Here is a 21,976-nt window from a genome sequence, read left to right as displayed (position 1 = left end):
CAGCCCCGCCCGCGCCGAAGTCTTCCCTCTCCACTGGCCCTCCCTCCGCACCTCTACAACCACCCCTTGCCTCCAAACCGGCCACGCGCTTTCCCTGCAGGCGCCAGGCGGAGCGCGGACTGTGAGTCGCTATTCCAGCCGTGGCCACCGCCGCTGAATAACCAGCACCGCGTTCCTGGGCGGGCGGGGAGGCAGGATGCAGTCCTGCGGAGGCGCCGCGGCGGGACGCCGAGCCTTCGACAGCATCTGCCCCAACAGGATGCTGGAGCTGCGGGGCCGGCCTTTCGTCAAGCCCGGGAAGCTGGAGAGGAAGGTGGGGCCGCGGGCCGGTGCCGGGCAGGGTCAACACGTTCTGGGTCCGAGGGCTGACCCATGCTCACCGTTTCTGTGTCCGGCTAGTTCGCCCCTCCGCCGAAGTTCTTTCCTGGTTGCAGCGGCAGCAGCCCAGTGTCGGTATACGAAGATCCCCGGGACGCGGAGCCCGTTGCGCTGCCAGGTGAGCCTGGTGGCTCCCGCACGATCCCTCGGGTTCCTCGCGCCGGGTGGGTAGGGCACGCGCGGCTCAGAAGAACTTTTCTCCCCCGGGCTCTGATGTCCTGGCGGGGATGCCAGTGGCGAGCCGTGGCGGAGAGACTCAGGTCCCTCCTGGTGCGTGTCTCCGGTTCTCCCTGCGCAGCCCTCACCACCATAGACCTGCAGGACCTCGCGGATTGCTCCTCGCTACTCGGGTCCGACGCGCCGCCTAGTGGTGACTTGACCGCCTCGCAGGTACCTCCCCTTAACTCCTGAAGCCCGGCGGCCGACAACCCAAATTCCGACTCGGGAGTCCAGGGTTCGCGTCCGTAGAGCCTCATCTCAGGCCGGGAGCGCTGGCAGATTTAGCTAGTGGGGGCAGACGTGCCGGAATCTCAGCCCCGAGGATCGGAACTTCTTCCCTTCTAGTCTGTTGCGTTGGCCGTATTCTCAGAGCTGTTCTGACCAACTTGGGACAGAGGGGCTCACCTGGAGGACTTCCCTCCAGGGAAGGGGTCTCCTGTTCTCCCCATCTATTCCCTGGAGCTGTGACAGAGCAATCTGGAGATTGAGCACTGAGGAACCAGGAGAGTAGGTGGGAGCAAAATGGAGCACTGGGCACCTGGTACATGTCCTGTCAGTGCTCCCAACATTCCCTTTCCGGCCATTCACTAACAATTTTCATTCCCTGGGTATCTAAGGAGTGTGAAGATTGACGAATAACTACTCGATCAAGACTGGAAAAGATGAATAGAGTTTACATTTAGGGGAAGAGGGGCAAAGGACAAAGAACTCTGGAAGAGATCTGACAGCAAACGTTCCTCTCTGCAAAGATGGCTCTTCAGCAGTTGGTCACTTTAAAAAAGTCATTTCCTCCCCCTCCAAAGCCTCATGTCACATACCCTCATGCGGCAAAGAGGTATTTGACTTTTTCTTTTCCTCAAAAACTTATTTCCTTACTCCCATCCCACTTCTACCACTTGCCAGGGCTGACTTTCCCAGGTTGATGAGGGAACCTCCCAGCATTTGTGTCTGGGAGGCCAGAAGACTGCCTGGCTCATCAATGGGACATGAAGTGCCCAGAAAGACAAGAGGTCTTAGATAGATGCAACCAACAAGAGGGGTGCCAGTCCCAGCTTCCTGGCAGCAGGTCCTGGGGACATGGGGTCCATGGGGGAAATGTCCAGCACTGAACACTCCAGAAGATATGACTACCTTGAAAACAGAGGTTGGTGGTAGAACACAGCCTTTCAGGCTTCTCCTAAGTGCCTTTAGAATTGGGTTAGAGCCCGGATGGACTCAGGGTAGGTGGCCACATAGAGCAGAGAGTGTTAAGGCAAGAGGTGAGAGTGGGCATTGCCCTGCAGAGGCCATTTTGTTTTTCATTTTCGATCTGGATGCTCAAATAAGGAAAGACATCTTTCAACTTGAGGATCTTTCAACTGACCTAGAGGCCCAATCACTGTCTTACTCCAACATGTTTATTTAGCAAGTCATGAAAATCAAGCAGGCTCTTGTTGAATTGTTGCTTAAGTATTTAGAACTTAAATTTTTACATCATGTTCTGTATCAGCCCCCCCACTTTTTTTGGCTGCCATTGTGGTTTGGAAAAATGCCAGATTTTTATCTAATTGGGAAGGTAGGATTCAAAGTTTCAAGCACAGAGCTCATGCCAGATGGTCCAAGAGGTCCAAGACTTTTCCTGGGGGAGACAGAGCTGGTAGAGAGGGAAAGACACCCCCTAGAGGAAGGTCCCCTGGAAAGACCCTGGCCAGTGCACACTTGGGTCATATTTCCTAGCCTCCTTCCTGCTGAACAGAGAGAGGAAACACTCCAGAAGTGTTTTTTGAGGTCCAGAATGAGCCAAGGACCCGGGATAGCATAGGACGAAGCATTTCCCGGGGCCCCGTTCCTGACTTGGCCTCAAACCTCTTTCATGGTAAGGGCTTTGGGTGAATCTCATCTTAAGAGGAAGACCTTTCAGCCCTTGGAAAATCAGTCTGGTTTCTGGCTCCTTCAACCAGGACAGAACTTGTGCTTCAGGATTTGTCTCGGCCCTCTCTTCTCTTTCCTTTTTTTTTTTTTTTTTAAAAATTTTATTTATTTATTTGACAGAGAGAGACAGCCAGTGAGAGAGGGAACACAAGCAGGGGGAGTGGGAGGGGAAGAAGCAGGCTCATAGCTGAAGAGCCTGATGTGGGGCTCGATCCCATAACGCGGATCACGCCCTGAGCTGAAGGCAGACGCTTAACCGCTGTGCCACCCAGGCGCCCCTCCTTTTTTTTTTTTTTTTAACATTTTATTTATTTACTTGACAGAGACAGCCAGAGAGCACAAGCAGGGGGAGCAGCACAAGGAGAGGGAGAAGCAGGCTTCCCACTGAGCAGGGAACCTGATGTAGGGCTGGATCTCAGGACCCTGGAATCATGACCTGATCCAAAGGCAGATGCTTAACTGACTGAGCCACCCAGGTGCCCCATGTCTTGGTCCTTTTTAAGCTCCTTTCCCCTCTGATAGCCTCAGTTCCCAACTGGTGCTTGATGCCTCCCAGATTGAAGCACTCCTCCTTGAGGAAAGCTGATACTGGTACTTTCTTTAAGGTTAGGGTCAGAGCAAGTTCCTATTCTCAGCAATATTTGAATAGTAGAGAAGGGCTTGGGGGAGATGAGTATTATTAACACAAAGGAATCAATGAATCAATCAACAATAGTGGAATCAGAATAGATATTTCTGATGGGCACATTGGATGCATTCCCTCACACCATATACCCTGAGAAACTTCTTTCCTTTTCCCCAGTGCTGTCTTCATTGGAAGACAGGCTTTGCTTAAAAAAGAGATAAACACTAGAGGCAATGCGGTATGGAGGAAAGATTGATACAGTCATCATCATTCTAGGGCAGGAGCCCCAATTCAATTTCAGAGTTGGATGATTTTGGGCAATTAACTTTCTCTGAGCTTCAGATTCTTCATCAAAGGGGGGGGATCACTTCCTGGGCCCTGCGTGCTTCCTACATTGGGTGAGAATTAACATAGGGACTTTGCATAAAAGAGTTTTGTCAACTCTAAATGTTCACGAATAAAGGGAGTAAGAAGGTTCCGGGGCTACCAGCCTCCCACTGTCTCCTGCCTCACACACCCAGGCACATTGCAGGAACCCAGAAGCGTGTCCAGCTCACGACGCACCACTCAAGGATGTGTATCACACCGTACAGAGAAAGTAAACTCGACTTGTTGAGCAACAGAAGAGCAATAGGGGCCACCCTTGCTGCAAACTGAACAGAAGTACTTTCCATAGCATCCCTGCCACCTCATCATAGCCTACCTTTTCCCTTCCTGTCTGGGGAGAAGGTGGTTTAGCTGTGACTGAGGATCGGCGGGATATTGGGATATATAGCCTCACGTTATTTCTTTGGATGACCCCGCACGCTGTCAGGTCTTCGGAGGGAAGTCGGAGTGCACGCACACCCGCTCCTTTATCTTAGGGCACAGCTCCTTGGCGGGTCGGCGGTAAGTTGAACCGAGGTTCAGCGGGAGCTGGAGCAACGCCTCGGGCCTCACGGAGGCAGCTGGTTGGCTGGTGGCGGGCCAATGAGGCGGCGCGGGGACTGCCGGCTGCCAGATGCCAGGCGTGGGGCTACCACGCTGCGCGCGGAAGGACTCCCGCCTCAAACACAGCCCCGCAGTTTCGGCGCCCTTCAGGACCCTCGGGGACCCGGTCCCTGCTTCGAGTGAGTGTTCCGCGCCTCACCATGGCAGTGCAAGCCTGCTGGGTTCCAAGCCTGGGATGGGGCTTTGATTTTCAGGTAGGACGCTCGGTTGCGAACGACAGTGCGTGCACACCCGCCGCCAAGCCCGGGAGGGCGATTGTCGGTCTGGGAAGTGTTTCAGACCTGCTGGACTTGACATTCACTATTTAACACTTTTGGTTTATTTCAGAACCATTCTCTGCAAACTGCAGCGGACTTGGATCTGCAGGATTTCAGAGACACAGTGGATGATCTCATTGCAGGCAAGTGCAGGCTCCTTGCAGTTCAATAAAGGGAGGCGGGGGTGTCCCCCACTCCGCAAATCAAACTAGTTCAGATTTCCATTTAGTGGTCGCGAAGCTGGTAAACCCAGCACCTGTCAACACCGTAACTCGTCATATTTACGAGACAACAGCGTCTCTGATGAATCGCTGAATCTACAGCGCTTTCCCAGTTTATCGGTTTGAGTTCTGGGAGAGGGAGCCCTACGCTGTGGTGTGGTCGAGGAGAGGTTGGGTGACAGGAGTGTACAGAACATCGGACCTGTGTGACTTCAGGCAGGTTTGCCCTGGCCACCGTGGAAATTAAATTCAGATCAACTCAATAGGCATATATTGAGCGCCTGCTGTGTATGAAGAAGATATCAGAAAGGGCCTGGGAAAAGTAGGGATTGCAGAGTGAGGGGTGCTTAACAAAGTCTTCACATAAACCCTACACCCCGCGTGGCGTTTTGTCCCTGTAGCCAGCTGGGCACGAGTCTGAGGCTGCAAACCTAGCTCCCACTCTTCCTCAGACTCATCCTCTTTGATGTCGCCTCCTCTGGCCGGCGGAGACTTCCCCTTCTCTCCTTGCGACGTATTGCCATTTGGGCCCGGTCTCTCTCCGCCGCTGGACCCAAGGGCCCTGCAGTCACCGCCGCTGCGCCCTCCTGACGTGCCCCCGCCGGAGCAGTACTGGAAGGAGGTGGCCGACCAGAACCAGAGGGCATTGGGGGACGCGCTCGTTGAGAATAACCAAGTAGGGGCACTGGGCTGGCCGCCTGGAATCCTGGGTTGGGGACAGGGTACGGAGCTCTGGGCGGAAATGGGGGTTGCAGGAGCGGGAATGGGCCCCGGCGTAAGTCAGAACCAAGGGACGGGGGAGTGCTTCACACAGCTGCCTTTGCTCCGGTGGCGCTCCTCAGTTTCTAACCTCAGTAAGCGGGAATAATCCTGCCCGACCAGATTTTTAATAGGGACATCAATATTTACTGAAGTCTTCCTATACGCCTGGTATTGTGCTTATCAATTTACTTTTTTTTCTAATATAACCACTGAACAAAATACCCTTACTACCCCATTTTACAGGTTACGAAACTGAGGTATAGGAAGACTGAACTTCAGAGGCAGAACCTGTATCTTCTTGTTGCCCAAGTCTGTACTCTTCACCAACACGCTTCACTGAGGAATGAGATACATTTTGTCTAAGTGCTTTGTAAAAACAAAGGACAACTAAACAAAAGTGATTATTATTCTCACCAGTGCAAGTGCCCTTGGGTCCCCCGTTCCAGATTAGATGTTAGGATCCTGGTATAATTCATGCAGAGTATACAGATGAGACCGACCACGGTGGCCTACCTCTCAGTGTTTGGGTCTCCTCCTGCAGCTGCACGTGACGCTCACCCAGAAACAGGAAGAGATCGCCTCGCTCAAGGAGCGGAACGTGCAACTGAAGGAACTTGCCAGTCGGACCAGGCACCTGGCCTCGGTGCTGGATGTAAGTGGGGTGCGGGTTTGTGGGACACTGCGGGACGTCGGAAATGTTCCTGTGCAGCCCCCGCCCTGTCCTAGTATTGGGACCCAGCGGGGTTGGGAGAAGGGCGGTGGCTGCCGAGAGCTTGCTGAGCCACTTGCAGCCCGCGTCTAAGTCCACGGAGTTCGAAAGACGCCCGGGGCCGCTTCTCGCGCCCAGCGCCAGGGGAGTCCAGCCGGCCCCAGCTTGGCGCTCCTCCCCATCTTTTGTAGAAGCTGATGATCACGCAGTCCCGGGATTGCGGAAGGACAGCCGAGCCCCTCTTGCTCAAGGCGACAGCCAAAAGGAGCCTGGAGGAGTTGTTCAGTGCTACCGGGCAGGACTGCGCGGAAGTGGACGCCATCCTGAGGGAGATTTCCGAGCGCTGCGACGAAGCGCTGCAGAGCCGCGACCCCAAGCGGCTCCGGCTCCAGCCGGAGCCGGCGAGCAGGGAAGGCATGCCGGGGAACCTGCACGGCACCTTCCGGGGGCTGCGCACAGACTGCAGCCGGAGCGCGCTAAACTTGAGCCACAGTGAGCTGGAAGAGGGCGGCTCCTTCAGCACCCCCATCCGCAGCCATAGCACCATCCGCACCCTCGCTTTCCCCCAGGGCAATGCCTTCACCATTCGGACAGCCAACGGGGGTTACAAATTCCGCTGGGTCCCCAGTTGAGCTGCGATGTGGTTCCCCAAAACACTGCCCTGTATCCGGACTGAAGCGCCTGGAGGCCAAGTGGGAGTAGCTGGAACTGTTTCCTGAGCCCGGCTTCTCAGAAGTACTCCCCCTGCTGGGCGACGGCCACCCTGAAACTAATTTTTTTTTCAGGAACAAAAACGTCTCGATAATGATACACTGTAAAGTCCCCGTATAAAATACTATATATTCCCTCCCCTTTCATAGTGTGTGTGCGTGTGTGTGTGTGTAAACACACATATAATCAATTTTAAAAGTATTTTTAGCAGCTTTTAATTATGTACTTTTAGAACTGGAAAGGACTTTGAAATCACTTAGCTATTTTATAATTATATAATGCCCTTTTATAAGAAGGAAAAGGAGGCTCTAAGAGATTAAATAATTTTCTATATTAAGAAGCATTATTGGGAACTTCCAGTCTTTCTCACTAGTTACTTAAAGAAGCCAGCTTTCTGAGTGAATGCTTCATTACATCACTCAACTTCCCCTGGTCCTGGAAGGACCCTTAATTTTCTTACTGTTGAAAACTTTTGTTCTGGCTGGAAGAATAAAAAGTTAGGAGAGAGAGCCAAAACACTTGCTTTAGGGCAATAAAGTAGAAAAAAATGTAGATGCTTAGAGGCAATGGGCTATCTACAAAATAGGTTCTAAACACATTTGTTTGTAATGATCATTCATACAATTTTGTAAGATTTATGGTATATGTTTATATTAATTATATATAGTTTATATGTCTGAACAGAATAATCACACAAAAAGCAAACTTTGTTGATAAAAAAAATTTTAAGAAAATGATATATTTCACGTGAAAAAGAATATATATTTGTGTGTGTGAGTGTGTGCACGCGCACATGTGCATGCACCAGAATTCAAGTGTGGAAATCTTGGTAAAAGTAAAACTATCTATTTGAAGTCCATAGATAAAACTGCGGTGCACATTCATGTCTTATATTTCTTGGGTTGATCAAAAAAACCTTACACATTATATAGTGCCTTCACTTTGACTTTTTTTTCTATTTCCTTTTGTGTGGGGTTCCTCTGTTGTGAAATTATGTGACTGGCATATGTCAAGTAGGGATTTGTCCCTCCCTTCCCAGTTCTCAACATGAGAGCTACTTCTTTCTGTGGCCTCAGCGTGGGCAAGTTTCCAGCCCTGTTACACCATACCGCTCATTCTGCCCTCTAAGTGGTGATATCAGATGGCAGGTGAGCTGGGCAGGGTGGCAGAACTTGCTCCTCCAGTTTGTCCTATCTGTGTTTAGAAACCAAAAAAAAAAAAAAAAAAAAAAAAGGANTGTCTAGCAAATGGACTCTTAAAAAGTACACTGGACAGTTGAAAATTCTTTTCATCGGCTTATATATAAAGTTACTGAAGCTCAGGTTCAGAAAAAACAAAACCAACAAAGACCCTTAACTTGCCCTGAGAAACAGTTGGCCACTGACAAATAATAAGCAGGCAGCCCATCTCCTTTTTTTCCCAGTACAAAGAGGAGGGAGAATTTTGAGTTAGTGCTGAAAGTCAAGGGCTTGGTGCCTGAGTGAAATAACTCTTCTTCATTAACCTCAAAGCTGTGGGGGAAACCAACGGTAGTTTCTACTTACACAGAAGTCAGTATAAACTCCTCTAAAACCATACTTACAAGAGTCAGAGGCCTTATGATAGATACTACTAGCTTTATTATTCTGTAGCTTTAAATTTTTTCTTTTTCCTTTTTTTGGAGTTGTTTTTTGAGAAAACGATAAACTTTAAACACTCCAATAGCTTAAATTGCTATTAATCTTTGTAAATATTACTTTTACGCAATTAAATCTGATCAGCCTATTGTAAATCTTACATTTCAGTTAATTCCAAAGGAAATAATGTTATTGCTCGACTTTTATAATATGACACAACCTGGCTTTTGTTAACAGACGAATACACTATTTGGTTTGACATACAGTATAGACGGTAAACGTATGCTCATCACCACACTGGAGGGGCCTTGCACACTTGCTGCAAAATCAAGACCAGTCCATTATGTACTTTGATGCATTCTGCTCATAACCTGGTGTGAATAAAAGGATATTTATAGAGCTATGACCAAAATTAAGGCAACTTCTCCTTGTGAATATTTATAACATTTGAAGAAATGTAATAAAAAAACCTTACTGTTGACTGACTTTCACCATTCACTGTATTAGGGGGGAGTGAATAGGTGGGAGGGAGATGTTTCCAAAGGTCACTAGGTTGAAATAGTGGTCATCCACCCCACGAAGCTAGGTCAATTTATTGTCACAGGAGATTAGAGTACATAGAGTACAACAGAGAAGTGAGCAAGAGAAATTTTTTTTGTACAAACCAAATATTAATCTTTCTCTGAACATAGAAAATTAGCAAATCATCGATTCAAAAGCAATACACATATAGAGTTGTTTCTAAACATGAAGGTTTGATCTTTTTTTTTTTTTAAGATTTATTTATTTTTATTTTGGAGAGAGAGAGAAACAGAGAGAGCAGGGGCAGAGGGCAGAGGGACAGGGAGAGAGTCCTCAAGCAGGCTCCCCACTGAGTATGGAGGACCAGGACCCTGAGATCGAGACCTGAGCCGAAATCAAGAGTTGGACACTTAACTGACTGAGCCACCCAGGTGCCCCAGGACGGTTTAATCTTAGCGTCTCCATCTTCCCCACAAATTTCTAGATTTTACAAAAATATTTATAAGGAAGTATAAAATAAAAGCATAAGGCCTTAGAAAACAAGAAAGCCTGATATAATTAATGCAAAACGAACCTTGAAAATTGTATTGTATTTCTTTCATCTCTAATGACTGAACCAGGAAAGGAATTTAAGCAAGCGTGAATGTGGATATCACATTCCACTCTGATTTATATATTTATATTAAAAACACATTTTTCTTTTTATAACAGTATATATTATACTGTATTATAACAGTAATGCATATTTGTCGTAGAAATGAAAAATAAATCCAGCCATTTAATAATTCACTAATTTAACCAATATATACCGGATACTTACTGTGTGATAGGTATAGGGTATAGGTCAGTAAATGCAACAGGTGTTCATCTGCCCCTTTGGAGCTTAGAAGCTAGAGAATGAGACAAATAATAACCTGCAAACACATAAATCTGTAATTTAAATTGGAATAGGTGCCTTGATGAAAACAGAGATCAGAGGTAGAGAATAAGAGTGGAGAATACGGGGCGCCTGGGTGGCACAGCGGTTAAGCGTCTGCCTTCGGCTCAGGGCGTGATCCCGGCGTTATGGGATCGAGCACCACGTCAGGCTCCTCTGCTGGGAGCCTGCTTCTTCCTCTCCCACTCCCGCTGCTTGTGTTCCCTCTCTCACTGGCTGTCTCTATCTCTGTCGAATAAATAATAAAATCTTTAAAAAAAAAAAAAGAGTGGAGAATACACTTAGATAAGAGAACCTGGGGATTTCGCCTTAGAGGAAGAAATTTTAAGTAGTAAATTTGAAATTGTCTCAAAGCGATACACATACAGTTAAAAATTAAAATAATAGAGAACTTCTATGAAACTAATGATCTGCCTCTCCCATTGTCAATGTACTGACCAGATGAAACCATTTTTTAAAATCTCTTTTGGCTGTTTCCCTTGCTAGTTGCTGCCATATGCCTAAATTACTGGTTTTAACACCAGCTCTCATTAGAATCACCTGGAGAGGTTTGGAAATAGTACCAAATATGTGGGCCTTACCTGCAAAGATTCTACTTTAACTCATTGTGACGGCATCAACATTTAATTCTGCTTCAGTTAAAGAAAATACTATTTAAGATTTTGATGCTTTGAAATCTGAGATTTGCTTAATGGCATGCTTATGTTCTAAATTGCTGCACATAATGTATGAATTGAAGAGAATGTGTATTCTCAAGTTATTGAGGGTAGTGTACTTTAAATGTCAATTAGATTGAGGTGTTGATATTTTTGTTCAAATCATCTATATCCTTACTGATTTTTGTTTTTTCTGTCTTACCAAATACTGTCAAAATCCTCAACTGTAATTTTGAAATTGTTTATTTCTTCCTTTCATTCTGTCAACTTTTGCTTCACATAGTGTGAAGTTTATTAGGTGCACATATTAAGGCATATATATTTATAATTATTATGTATATTTTAAGGTATTGGCCCTTTCTATTATTATGGAGTGTTTCTCTCTATCTACAGTCATATTTTTGTCTTGAAGTGTATTTTGCCTGAATTAACATAGTTACTCCTGCTCTTCTATATATATGGAATTTTTAAAAAGTTTTTATTTAAGCAATCTCTATACCCAACATGGGGCTCAAACTCTCAACCCAGAGATCCAGAGTCAAATGTTCTTATGACTGAGCCAGCCAGGCAACCCTGGAATATTTTTTTCTTTTTACTTCCAACTTATTTGGTACCTTTAAATTTAGAATATACAGGGAGCATATTCAAGGTTCTTGCTTTTTTATCCAGTCTGGCAATATCAGCCTTTTGTATGTAGTGTTTAGTTCATTTACATTTAACGTAATTATTGTTAAAGTTGGTCCACCATTTTGGCATTTGCTTCTTGTTTGTCTTATATATGCTCTTTTTGGTTCCTCTTTTCCTTCTTACTTGCCTTCTTTAAATAATTTTTTTTAGTATTCCATTTTAAACTTCTCTGGTGGCCATTTAGCTGTATCTGTTTGCATCTCTTTTATAAGGGGTTGCTATGCTAGAGAATGAAATGTTTATTCATTTTATATGAATTCATTTTATATGAATTCATTTTATGTAAATAAACATTTTATTTCCTAGATTATTACAGTTTATTACAATCTACTTAAAGTGAATGTTGAGTGACTTCAAGTAAAACGTCTAAAACTCTGAACAGTGTAATTCTGTTGATCATCTCCTCATCCCTCTGTTACTGTTATATACATTTCATCAATACACACCATAAAGCTACCAATACAATGTCTCTCTCCCATAAAAATTCTCATCTATGAGCAAGCACATTTTTAGCTAACAGTATACTGGAAGTTCTAGCCAGTTTAATAAGGCAAGGAAAAGAGATAAAAGTCATAAGGATCAGAAAGGAAGAATTAAAACCAGTGAATATTGTTTCATTTTTACTGCAGCTGAGCTAACTTCTCCAGAAACAATATTAAATCTTTTGGAAAACTTTATAAAAGAGTCAGTCATTCAGATGTTTAATACATACCCTGCATATGACTTAGTTAACTTAATGTTTTACTTTGATTTTCTTTTACTTTACTTTGGTATCAACAAGTTGCAGGCATAAATGAGTTGAAGGTAGAAATTATCTGTTGAATTTAGACTTTGATATTTTGATGTAATTTGGTTTGATTTGACATATGTAACATTTATATATATTTTTAAATAGACTCTTCTAGTTTTAGGTTTATAGAAAAATTAAGAAGATGTATAGAGTTCCCATATATCCCCTGGCATACAGTTTCCCATATTAACATGTTAATATAATACATTTGGTAACAATTGATGAGCCATGTTGATACATTATTATTAACAGAAGTTCATATTTTATTCAAATTTCCTCAGTTTTTACCTAATGTCTTTTTTCTATTCTGGGATCCCACCCGAAATACCACATTACATTTAGTTGTCATGACTCCTTATATTTACCTTGTCTGTGGCAGTTTCTAACACTTTTGTTTTTGCTGTCCTTGACAGTTTTGAGAAGCACCAGTCAGGTATATTTTTAAATGCCCCCCTACTACTGAAATGTATCTAATGTTTTTATCATGATTAGAGCAGTGTTATATGTTTTTTGGACGAAGGTCATATAGGAAAAGTTCCATTTTCATCACATCATAACAAGGGTACATTCTATCAACATAATTTATGACTATTGATTGTTGACTTTGATCGCCTGACTATGCATTGTTCATCAAGTTCCTTCACTGTGAAGTTACTTTTTCTTCCTTTATTCCCTGTGGGACTAGTACATGTAGCCTACCCTTAAGAAATGGGCAGTTGGGGGCGCCTGGGTGGCTCAGTCAGTTAAGCGCTGACTCGTTTTTGGCTCAGGTCATGATCTCAGCGTTGTGAGACTGAACCCTGGGTCAGCCCCTCACTCAGCATGAAGTCTGCTGAATATTCTCTGTCCAGGGACACCTGGGAGACTCAAATGGTTAAGCGTCTGCCTTCAGCTCAGGTCATGATCCCAGCATCCTGGGATCCAGCTCCTGGCTCAGTGGGGAGCCTGCTTCTCCCTCTCCCTCTGCCTCTCCCCCTGCTCCTACTCTCTCTCTCTGTATCTCTCTGTCTCAGAAAAAGAAGTAAAATCCTTGAAAAAAAAAAAAAGATTCTCTGTCCATCTCCCTCTGCTCTCCCCCCCCAGAATCCCCCCAAATAAATAAATCTTTAAAAAAAGAAACGGGGAATTGTACTCCCTCCTTTGGGGTAGAGTATCTATACAAATTATTTGGAGTTTTTCTGCATGAGAAATTTGTCTCTTTTCCCCTAACATTTATATCTTAATGCTGTCATTGTCTCTCCATCCATCCATCCATACATACATCCATCCTATCAACTGTTTCCAAGTTAAACAAAGAAAATAGTAAAAATTATCTTGCTCTGTTAAGACTCAATATTATTTCTAAATCTAAACTGGTTATGTCTTTTTAAAAATTAATTATTTTAAAATTCCAGTGTAGTTAACATACAGGGCTGTGTTAGTTTCAGGTGTATACTATAGCTTTCAACAATTCCATATATTTCTCAGTGCTCATCAGGATAAGTGAATCTTTAATCTCTGTCACCCATCCCCCATCCACCTCCCCTCTGGTAACCCTCTGTTCTCTATAGGTAAGAGTCTGTTTTTTGGTTTCTCTCACTTTTTTTCCTTTGTTTTGTTTCTTAAATTCCACATATGAGTGAAATCATATGGTGTATGTCTTTTTCTGTGGCATGTCTCTTATCTACGCCCAAACATAACTGAGCAGAGCAATATTCATTATGTTTGCTTTCATTTTACTAATATTTGGCTTTTACCTAAAACTTTACAATGACATCCTCTATACCTTATTATTATTTTTGCAATAGTTTAGTATATATGCTAATTACTACTATTACAGATGAAGGAAAAATGGTTCAATGCTATTAAGTTCTCGTAGCAAATCAGTGAATGAATGCCTCTACAATTGATTCCTAGCTTTGCTCTCACTTCAATGAGTCTTGTTAAATTTAGTTATCTCTTTGGAAATTTTAAGATTTTAAAGAAAAAATTCCTCCCATTTTTTCTTCCTTTTGATCCTCCAGTTCAAAGTTTTCCTGTCTTTGAATAATAAACTTTAAACATATTAGACTGGAGGGGAAAAATTAAAGCGAGGTTTTCCTGCAATGCTTAGGAAACCATCAATTAGCCAAAACTAAAAAGTAAAATCAGAACATTACCATGACAACAAGAGGAAGGCCAGTATTGAACAAACAAAATGTAAAACTGCAAATTCAACAACAAATAAAGAACTTACAGGTGCTACTACTTAGAGAAACTTTAGTTTTAGGTTCTTTTGTTTCTGGATTGAAGGCAAGACACGTTTGCATTTAAATTTAGAAAGTTTTGCTGATATCTATTCTTAAAAGTAAACACTCCACAGTAAGTGGCTTAACCATAATGCATGTATACCAGGAATGGAGAGCTCTGCTACGTGGAGACAATGGAAAGGAGAGAGTAGGTGGAGGACAGCTTGGCAAGAGAGAGAGGCTAAGGGAATGGGGTTACGTGTTAGGCTTACTTTTATGGGAATTTTGAAGAATTCAAAATTGCTAAGTGAATAATGAAAACAGCTACATTACAGAAAATTCTTTATATCATTGTGGTATAAAGAAATTGAACATCTAAAAGTCACATCTGTAACAGGAGAATGGCTTTTTTTTTCAGATTTAGTTTAAAAAATGATTGACTCAAGAAGTATTTTCTCTTCTGAACTGAATACTTAAAGCACCTAAAGGAAAGCTACGTGCTGGCAGAAAATACTGAATAGATTTATACGGGCGAGGAAAAAAGCCTACAGTCAGTTTGAAGACGTATCAACTAAATGGAGCTCTAGATCAAAACAGAATGACAAATTAAAACTGTCCAAATACGAAAAAATAGAAACTAGTTTTTGTTATACATAAGCAATAATGTCCTTATTCTATTAAATGTATATATTTATTGGCAACGTATTTTTATCAGACTAGCCTATGGAACCCACTTTGGTATATAATACTGACAGGTGATTTTCAGTTCATCAGGTAAATACTGGCTTAACCTAGGTTTGTTTTCATTTAATTAGTTTTTGGAGTACAGTTACAGTGAGAAGATTTGGGCTGAACATAAGATATTGTCCAGGATGGTATCTATGAGTAGTTATTGGCTCTACTCACTTAGAGTGCTTCTCCTTAAAAATATTTGAAGAGATTCTCTTTGTTTAAAATTGAAATACAGTTGGGGCACCCGAGTGGCTCCTGCCAGTTAAGCGTCTGCTTTCAGCTCAGGTAATGATCTCAGGGTCCAGTTAAGCGTCTGCTTTCAGCTCAGGTAATGATCTCAGGGTCCTGGGATCCAGTCCCGCATTGGGCTCCCTCCTCAGTGGGGAGTCAGTTTCTCTCTCTCCCCTGCCCCTCCACCCTGCTCATGCTCTCTCTCTCTCAAATAAACACAATCTTTAAAAAAATTGAACTACAGTTGACACATACTAAATCAGTTTCAGGTGTACAACATACTGATTTAACAATTATACACAACATGAAATGCTCACCACAATAATGTATTAGGGTGTTACTGATTACATTCCCCACACTGTACTTTTCATCCCCGTGACTTGTTTATAACTGGAAGTCTGTACCTCTTAATCTCCTTCCCCATCTTACCCCTTCCCTACCCACCCTTCCCCTTTGACAACCACCAGTTTGTTCTCTGTTTATCTCTTTGGTTGCTGTTTGTTCATTTGTTTTGTTTTTTATTTTTTTATTATTTTATTTTACTTTTTTAAAGAATGTATTTATTTGACAGAGAGAAAGACAGCCAGCGAGAGAGGGAACACAAGCAGGGGGAGTGGGAGAGGAAGAAGCAGGCTCCCAGAAGAGCAGGGAACCTGACGAGGGGCTTGATCCCAGGACCCCGGGATCACGCCCTGGGCTGAAGGCAGACGCGTAATGACTGAGCGACCCAGGCGCCCCTATTTTTATTTTTAAAAAGAGTCTATTTATTTGAAAGAGAGAGAACAAGTGGGGGGGGAGGGGCAGAGGGAGAGGGAGTAACCGACTCCCTGCTGAGCAAGGAGCTCGACTCAGGGCTCCATCCCATGACGCTGGGATCATGACATGAGCCAAAATCAAATGTCAGACTTTTTTTTTTTTTTTTTAAAGATTTTATCCATTTATTCGACAGAGACAGAGACAGCCAGTGAGAGAGGGAACACAAGCAGGGGGAGTGGGAGAGGAAGAAGCAGGCTCATAGCGGAGGAACCTGATGTGGGGCTTGATCCCAGAACGCCGGGATCACGCCCTGAGCCGAACGAAGGCAGACGCTCAACCGCTGTGCCACCCAGGCGCCCCTCAAATGTCAGACATTTAGCTGACTGCACCACCCAGGTACCCTTAAAATTTAGTCTTTGAAATGCAAACTTTCAACTTCAACCTTAGAGACGCCATTACTTATACTCTGTGGTACTGGCTGTTTCTAGTCTCATTTCCCATTTATGCCAATTGATGTGATGGATGAAATTTAGGTGGTGTGATGCTCCCTTAATTTAAATACATTCTAATTGGAAAAGCTTCTTAATACTTGCACATAGCTTTTGTGAAATGATTCCTAGTATATTAACACTTGCTGCATGAGAAGAGATTTTATGAATTGCCTTGCCTTTAGCAGAGAAAGAAAAAAATCTTCCAAGCTCATACATTACCTGAAATATTCTTTTTCATTGTTTAGGAGATCATGTACTTGGATAAACTCCTTTGGGTTTGTTTTCTCCTGATCTGAAAAGATAAAAAGAGGCTGGCCCCTTATAGGCTTAAATCTTCTATGACCACAGAAAATTCATAAAAAGTCTTCATTAATTTAAAAGAGGGTAGGGTTAGTGGGAAGCCAAAAACATGTCCTTTTTCCTTCAGACGAAATTAATAATCATGATAGGTAAGTAGAAAGACATTTAAAAACACTTGGTTATCTTGGTTTTATCTTAAGGCTGTTTATTATTGCCAGTGTGCCTGGGTAGCTCAGTGGGTTGGGCAGCTGCCTTCTGCTCAGGTCCTGATCTCAGGGTCCTGAAATTGAGCCCCAGTGGGGCTCTCTGCTCAGCGGGGAGTCTGCTTCTCCCTCTGCCCCTCCCCCGGATCATGTGTGCACGCACTCCTGCGCAAGCTCTCTCTCTCAAATAAATAAATAAAATCTTAAAAAATGCTTTTATGGGTGGAAACAGGTGGGCATTTTAGTGAAAAGTTTCAGATTCAGAAATGGAGTTGGGAGATGACTGGATAAAGAAGATGTGGTCCATATATACAATGGAATATTACTCAGCCATCAGAAAGAACGATTACCCAACATTTGCTGCAACATGGACGGGACTGGAGGAGATAATGCTAAGTGAAATAAGTCAAGCAGAGAAAGACAATTGTCATATGGTTTCACTCATTTATGGAACATAAGAAATAGCAGGAAGATCGGTAGGAGAAGGAAGGGAAGAATGAAGGGGGGGTAAACAGAAGGAGGAATGAACCATGAGAGACTACAGACTCTGGGAAACAAACTGAGGGCTTCAGAGGGGAGGCGGGTGAGGGATTGGGATAGGCCAGTGATGGGTATTAAGTAGGGTACGTATTGCATGGTGCACTGGGTATTATATGCAAGTAATGAATCATGGAACACTACATCAAAAACTAGGGAGGTACTGTATGTATGTGACTAACATAACATAAAAAATTTTTATAAATAAAATAAACATTCAAAAAAAAAAGAGAAAGAAATGGAGTTGGGGAAGGAATATAAAAAGCAGGTTTAATTTAAGAGAGTTGACACCACGCCAGGAAAGACCTGCTCTGCTCCAACACAGTTCCTTGCAAATCTTTTCGTTTCACTTAGATAGATGGCCTGACTTTTCTCTGATTAAAGATCATTTGGGGTTATTAAGTAGTCTCATTAAATAATGTGATTCCCCCCCCATTATAACAGTATAACAGTAGGTGTTATTCAGTTTCAGAAAATAAAGTAATGAGAAACAACCTCTAGTTTCACCTTCCAAATGTAATCATTGTTCATATTTTGGTGAATTTTATTCTAGTTTTTTACAACCATTGGTTTTATTTTCCTCAGAGTTGTGGTCATCCAATCTATAACATTTTGACTCCTTTATTCCACTATTTATTGTAAGCTTCTCCCTGCCCCCCACCTCCCATGACTAAGCAGCTTCTCCCACTTTCCCTGGAAGGAATATGGAACTGTATGGCATTCAGGAATTACTGCAATTTTGTTATGTTGAGATTGTTTTTCCCTTCCTACATCCCCAAGGTCATACGCTTTTATTTGACAGGCAGATTGAACATCTCCCATGTGCCTAAAGGCAAGGAAAGTAGAGTCCCTATCCCTGAGGAGCTCACAGTCTACTTGCGAAGAGCAGAGTCAACAAAAGGAGGAGAGTTTGATTAAAGGGAAGGGAGACAGGTCTCTTGGACCCAAGAATACTTTGGGAAACTGATAGGTCAGGGCAGAGTTGTAAAAAGCATGATAATTGCATCCTCCTAGGTAATCAGAAAACCGGGTCTAGAATTGGAGGTGGGAGGGTGGCAGAGATAAATTCTAAATAAAAAGTTTTCTAGGTAAAACAGAGGATTTTGAAGTCAGAGTAGTGGTTACCTATGGTGACAGGACTGACAGGAAAAACAGAATGAGGAAAACTAGAGTGGTGAAAATGTTTTATTTCTTCATCTGGGTGGTGGTTACACAGGTATATTCATATAAAAAAATCATCAAGCTATACATTTAAGATTAGTGCACTATGTGTGTTATGTATCAATAAAAAAGGAAAAGTGTCTCTCCCCCTTGCCCCCAAGGTCTGGACCTCTGTTTGCAGCAGAGGTTTAGGATAGTTCTGTTTGTCCTGCTCTCTAATGTACTCTATCACTCCTTTAGCAGGACCTAGGGCTCAGGCTTGTATTATTAATACCATGGTTCTGCTACCTTAAAGCTTAGAAAGGTTTTTATGGATTAATTTGTGAAGTTAATACCATGTAAAGTTAGCTCTGTAGGAAAGTGGAATTGACTTACAAAGGAATAACGGGACTACAATTCAGCAAACATTTCCGGGACACCTCTCCTCTGTAAAGAATGGTGTTTTGTGCTGAAAGTCTCCAAGATGAATGAAACCAGGATCCTGTGGTCAGGAGCTTGATCTTTCCCAGGCAGTGTATTTCCCATATTACTATTTGTTGCAAGTCTTGATTTTCTAAGTTCTAGAAATAATCAAATCATGACATACTATGAAAATATACTCAACATCATTAGCTGTTGGGGAAATACAAATCAAAACCCCATGAGATAGATACCACTTCACACTCACTGGGATTGCTATAATAAAACAGATAAAACGTGTTGGTGAGAATATGAAAAACTAGACTCCTCATATAGAGCTGGTGGGGATGTAAAATGGTACAGCCACTCTGGAAAACAGTTTGGCAGTTCCTCAAAGGTTAGACATAGAGGTACCATATGACCCAACAATTCTACTTTTAGATATCTACCCAAGAGAGGTGAAACATGTCCATACAAAAATTTTTGCATGAATGTTCACAGCAGCATTTGTCATATAATCAAAAGGTGTAAACAACCCAATGTCTACCGTCTAATGGATAAATAACATGTAGCATGTCCATGCGACAGAATATTGTCCAACAATAAAAAAGAATAGAGAACTAATACATGCTACACAGTGGATAAACTTGGTAAACATTATGCTAAATGGAGAAGGCCAGCCACAGAAAACCATATTGATTGAGTATATTTTTAGGAAATATCCAGATGTGGCAAATCCATAGAGACAGGAAATAGATTAGTGGTTGCCTAGCGCTGGGGAAACAGGGAATGGGGAGACTGCTAAAGGGTAGGGAATTTCTTTTGGGTTCATCAAAATGGTCTAAAGTCGACTGTAGTGACGCCTGCACAATTCTGCGAATATTCCAAAAACCATGGATATGTACACTTTAAAAGGGTGAATTTTATGCGGTGTGAATTATATCTCACTAAAGCCATTAAAACAAACAAAAAAACAAACAAACAAGCACACAACACCACAGTGCCTGTGAAGAAAGCAACAAGAAAACCTTAACACCTACATTTGAGCAAAAATATTAAGAGTGGTTTTGGAGCACACTATCTGGGTCATAATCCTAGCTTAACCATTTACTAGCTGTGGGGTCCAGCGCGTTATTTAACCTCTCCATGCCTCAGTTTCCTATCTGGAAAAATGGAGATACTGGCAGAGCCTCCTTCACCACCTATGGGCAGGTGGATGCCCATGGGATTTGCGTAATTGAATGTTAAGGGGAACAAGTACAGTGGTCACATTAGAGTTCAATAAATGTTAGCGATTATTTAGAGAGCTCTAACATTTTAAAAGTACTCTTACAAACATTTTCTTGCTTGATAACACAAGTACTCGGGAAATTGACATTCCTTCTGCCTCAGTAAAACGTGAGCAGTTTGTTCTTGGCGCTCAAAACTCCTGAGGTCTGTCATGCTCTTACCCCTCCTTCACTCAGCGATGCCCAGGATTGATTCTTATCTCATTCTTGCTTTCATCTCATTTCTGCTAGGATGTCAATAAATAACACTGAATAACGTGACCCAGCCAAGGAAACTTCGGAGTTGAAAGAGAAATCTTAAAATCAAAGGAACTTCTAGAATCTAAAGGAAAGGCAATTCTCCAATCGTATCCTTATGTAGAATTACATATCATTATGGAGCCTGCCTGACCTGCCCACTCTACACTGGATCTGATTTTTGTGATTTAATGAAGAGCCTGTGATTTAACCTGTGAATTTTGTCTATTTTAAAATTGGCTGAGGGGGGCCTGGCTGGCTCAGTCAGTAGATCTCAGGGTTGTGAGTTTGAGCCTCATGTTGGGTGTAGATATTACTTAAAAATAAAATAAAAAAAAAAAGCTGAAAAGCCTTAAGGGGTGCTTGCATGGCTCAGTCAGTTAAGCATCTGACTTTGGCTCAGGTCATGATCTCAGGGTCCTGGGATCAAACCCCGCATCAGACTTCATGCTCAGCGGGGAGTCTGCTTTTCCCTCTCCTTCTGCCCCTCCCCCTGCTCGTGCTCTCTCTGTCTCTCTTTCAAATAAATAAAATCTTAAAATAAGAAAAGTCTTAAAAATGTAAGAGTTCTCTCATATATACAATTTCTACTTCTTTTCTTTAGATTTGTTAGGCTTCATGCTAATAAACCAAGATTCTAAAATTTCCTTTAATTCGAGAACTTTACTATAAAATGAAGCATCTTATTTTTTTCTTTTTACAAAAGCAATGACCATAAGCAAAAAGAGTAACAAAACATCCATGTTCCTCCTGCTTTGAAGTTGACTTCCATTTTGGTGTGTGTATACACACACACACACACACACACTTTAAAGAACAGGAATCATACCTCATTGTGTACTCATTTTTTCCCTACCTAACCATATGATTCTTTTATGATTTTTATTTCTGAAATATTTTTTTTAAAAAGTAAACTCTACACCCAGTGTGGGGCTCAAACTCACAACCTGGGTGTTAAGAATCACATGTTCTAAGAATCATATGATTCTCTCAATAGATGCAGAAAAAATCATTTGACAAAGTACAACATGTATTCATGATAAAAACTCTGAAGAAAATAGGGACAGAAGGAATATACCTCAACATCATAAAGGCCATATATGAAAAACCCACAGTTAACATCATCCTCAACAGGGAAAAACTGAGAGCTTTTCCTCTATGGTCAGGAACAAGACAAGGATGTCTGCTCTCACCACTGTTGGAAGGTCTAGCCTCAGGATTCAGACAACAAGAAGAAATAAAAGCATCTAAATCAGCATGGAAGAAGTCAAACTTTCACTATTTGCAGACGACATGGCACTCTATATATAGAAAATGCAAAAGACTCCACCAAAAAATTGCTGGAACTGATTCATGAATTCAGTAAAGTTGCAGGATACAAAACCAAAACACTGAAATCTGTTGCATTTCTATATACTAATAATGAGGCAGCAGAAAGAGAA

The 21,976-nt window shown here is 42.6% G+C and overlaps 1 protein-coding gene across 1 annotated transcript; it reads left to right on the top strand.

Moving 5' to 3' along the window:
• The first annotated feature begins 108 nt into the window (after window positions 1–108).
• Window positions 109–6,898, top strand: MCIDAS (multiciliate differentiation and DNA synthesis associated cell cycle protein). The gene is made up of 7 exons (XM_002928790.4): window positions 109–313; window positions 400–496; window positions 677–768; window positions 4,451–4,523; window positions 5,054–5,277; window positions 5,905–6,015; window positions 6,264–6,898. The coding sequence occupies exons 1-7, from the start codon at window positions 197–199 to the stop codon at window positions 6,702–6,704; spliced, it is 1,155 nt and encodes a 384-aa protein (XP_002928836.1). The 5' UTR covers window positions 109–196; the 3' UTR covers window positions 6,705–6,898.
• Window positions 6,899–21,976: the final 15,078 nt, after the last annotated feature.

Source organism: Ailuropoda melanoleuca, chromosome 3, assembly GCF_002007445.2.
Source record: "Ailuropoda melanoleuca isolate Jingjing chromosome 3, ASM200744v2, whole genome shotgun sequence".
NCBI classification, from domain to species: domain Eukaryota; kingdom Metazoa; phylum Chordata; class Mammalia; order Carnivora; family Ursidae; genus Ailuropoda; species Ailuropoda melanoleuca.
This window is presented reverse-complemented; position numbering and strand designations above follow the sequence as displayed.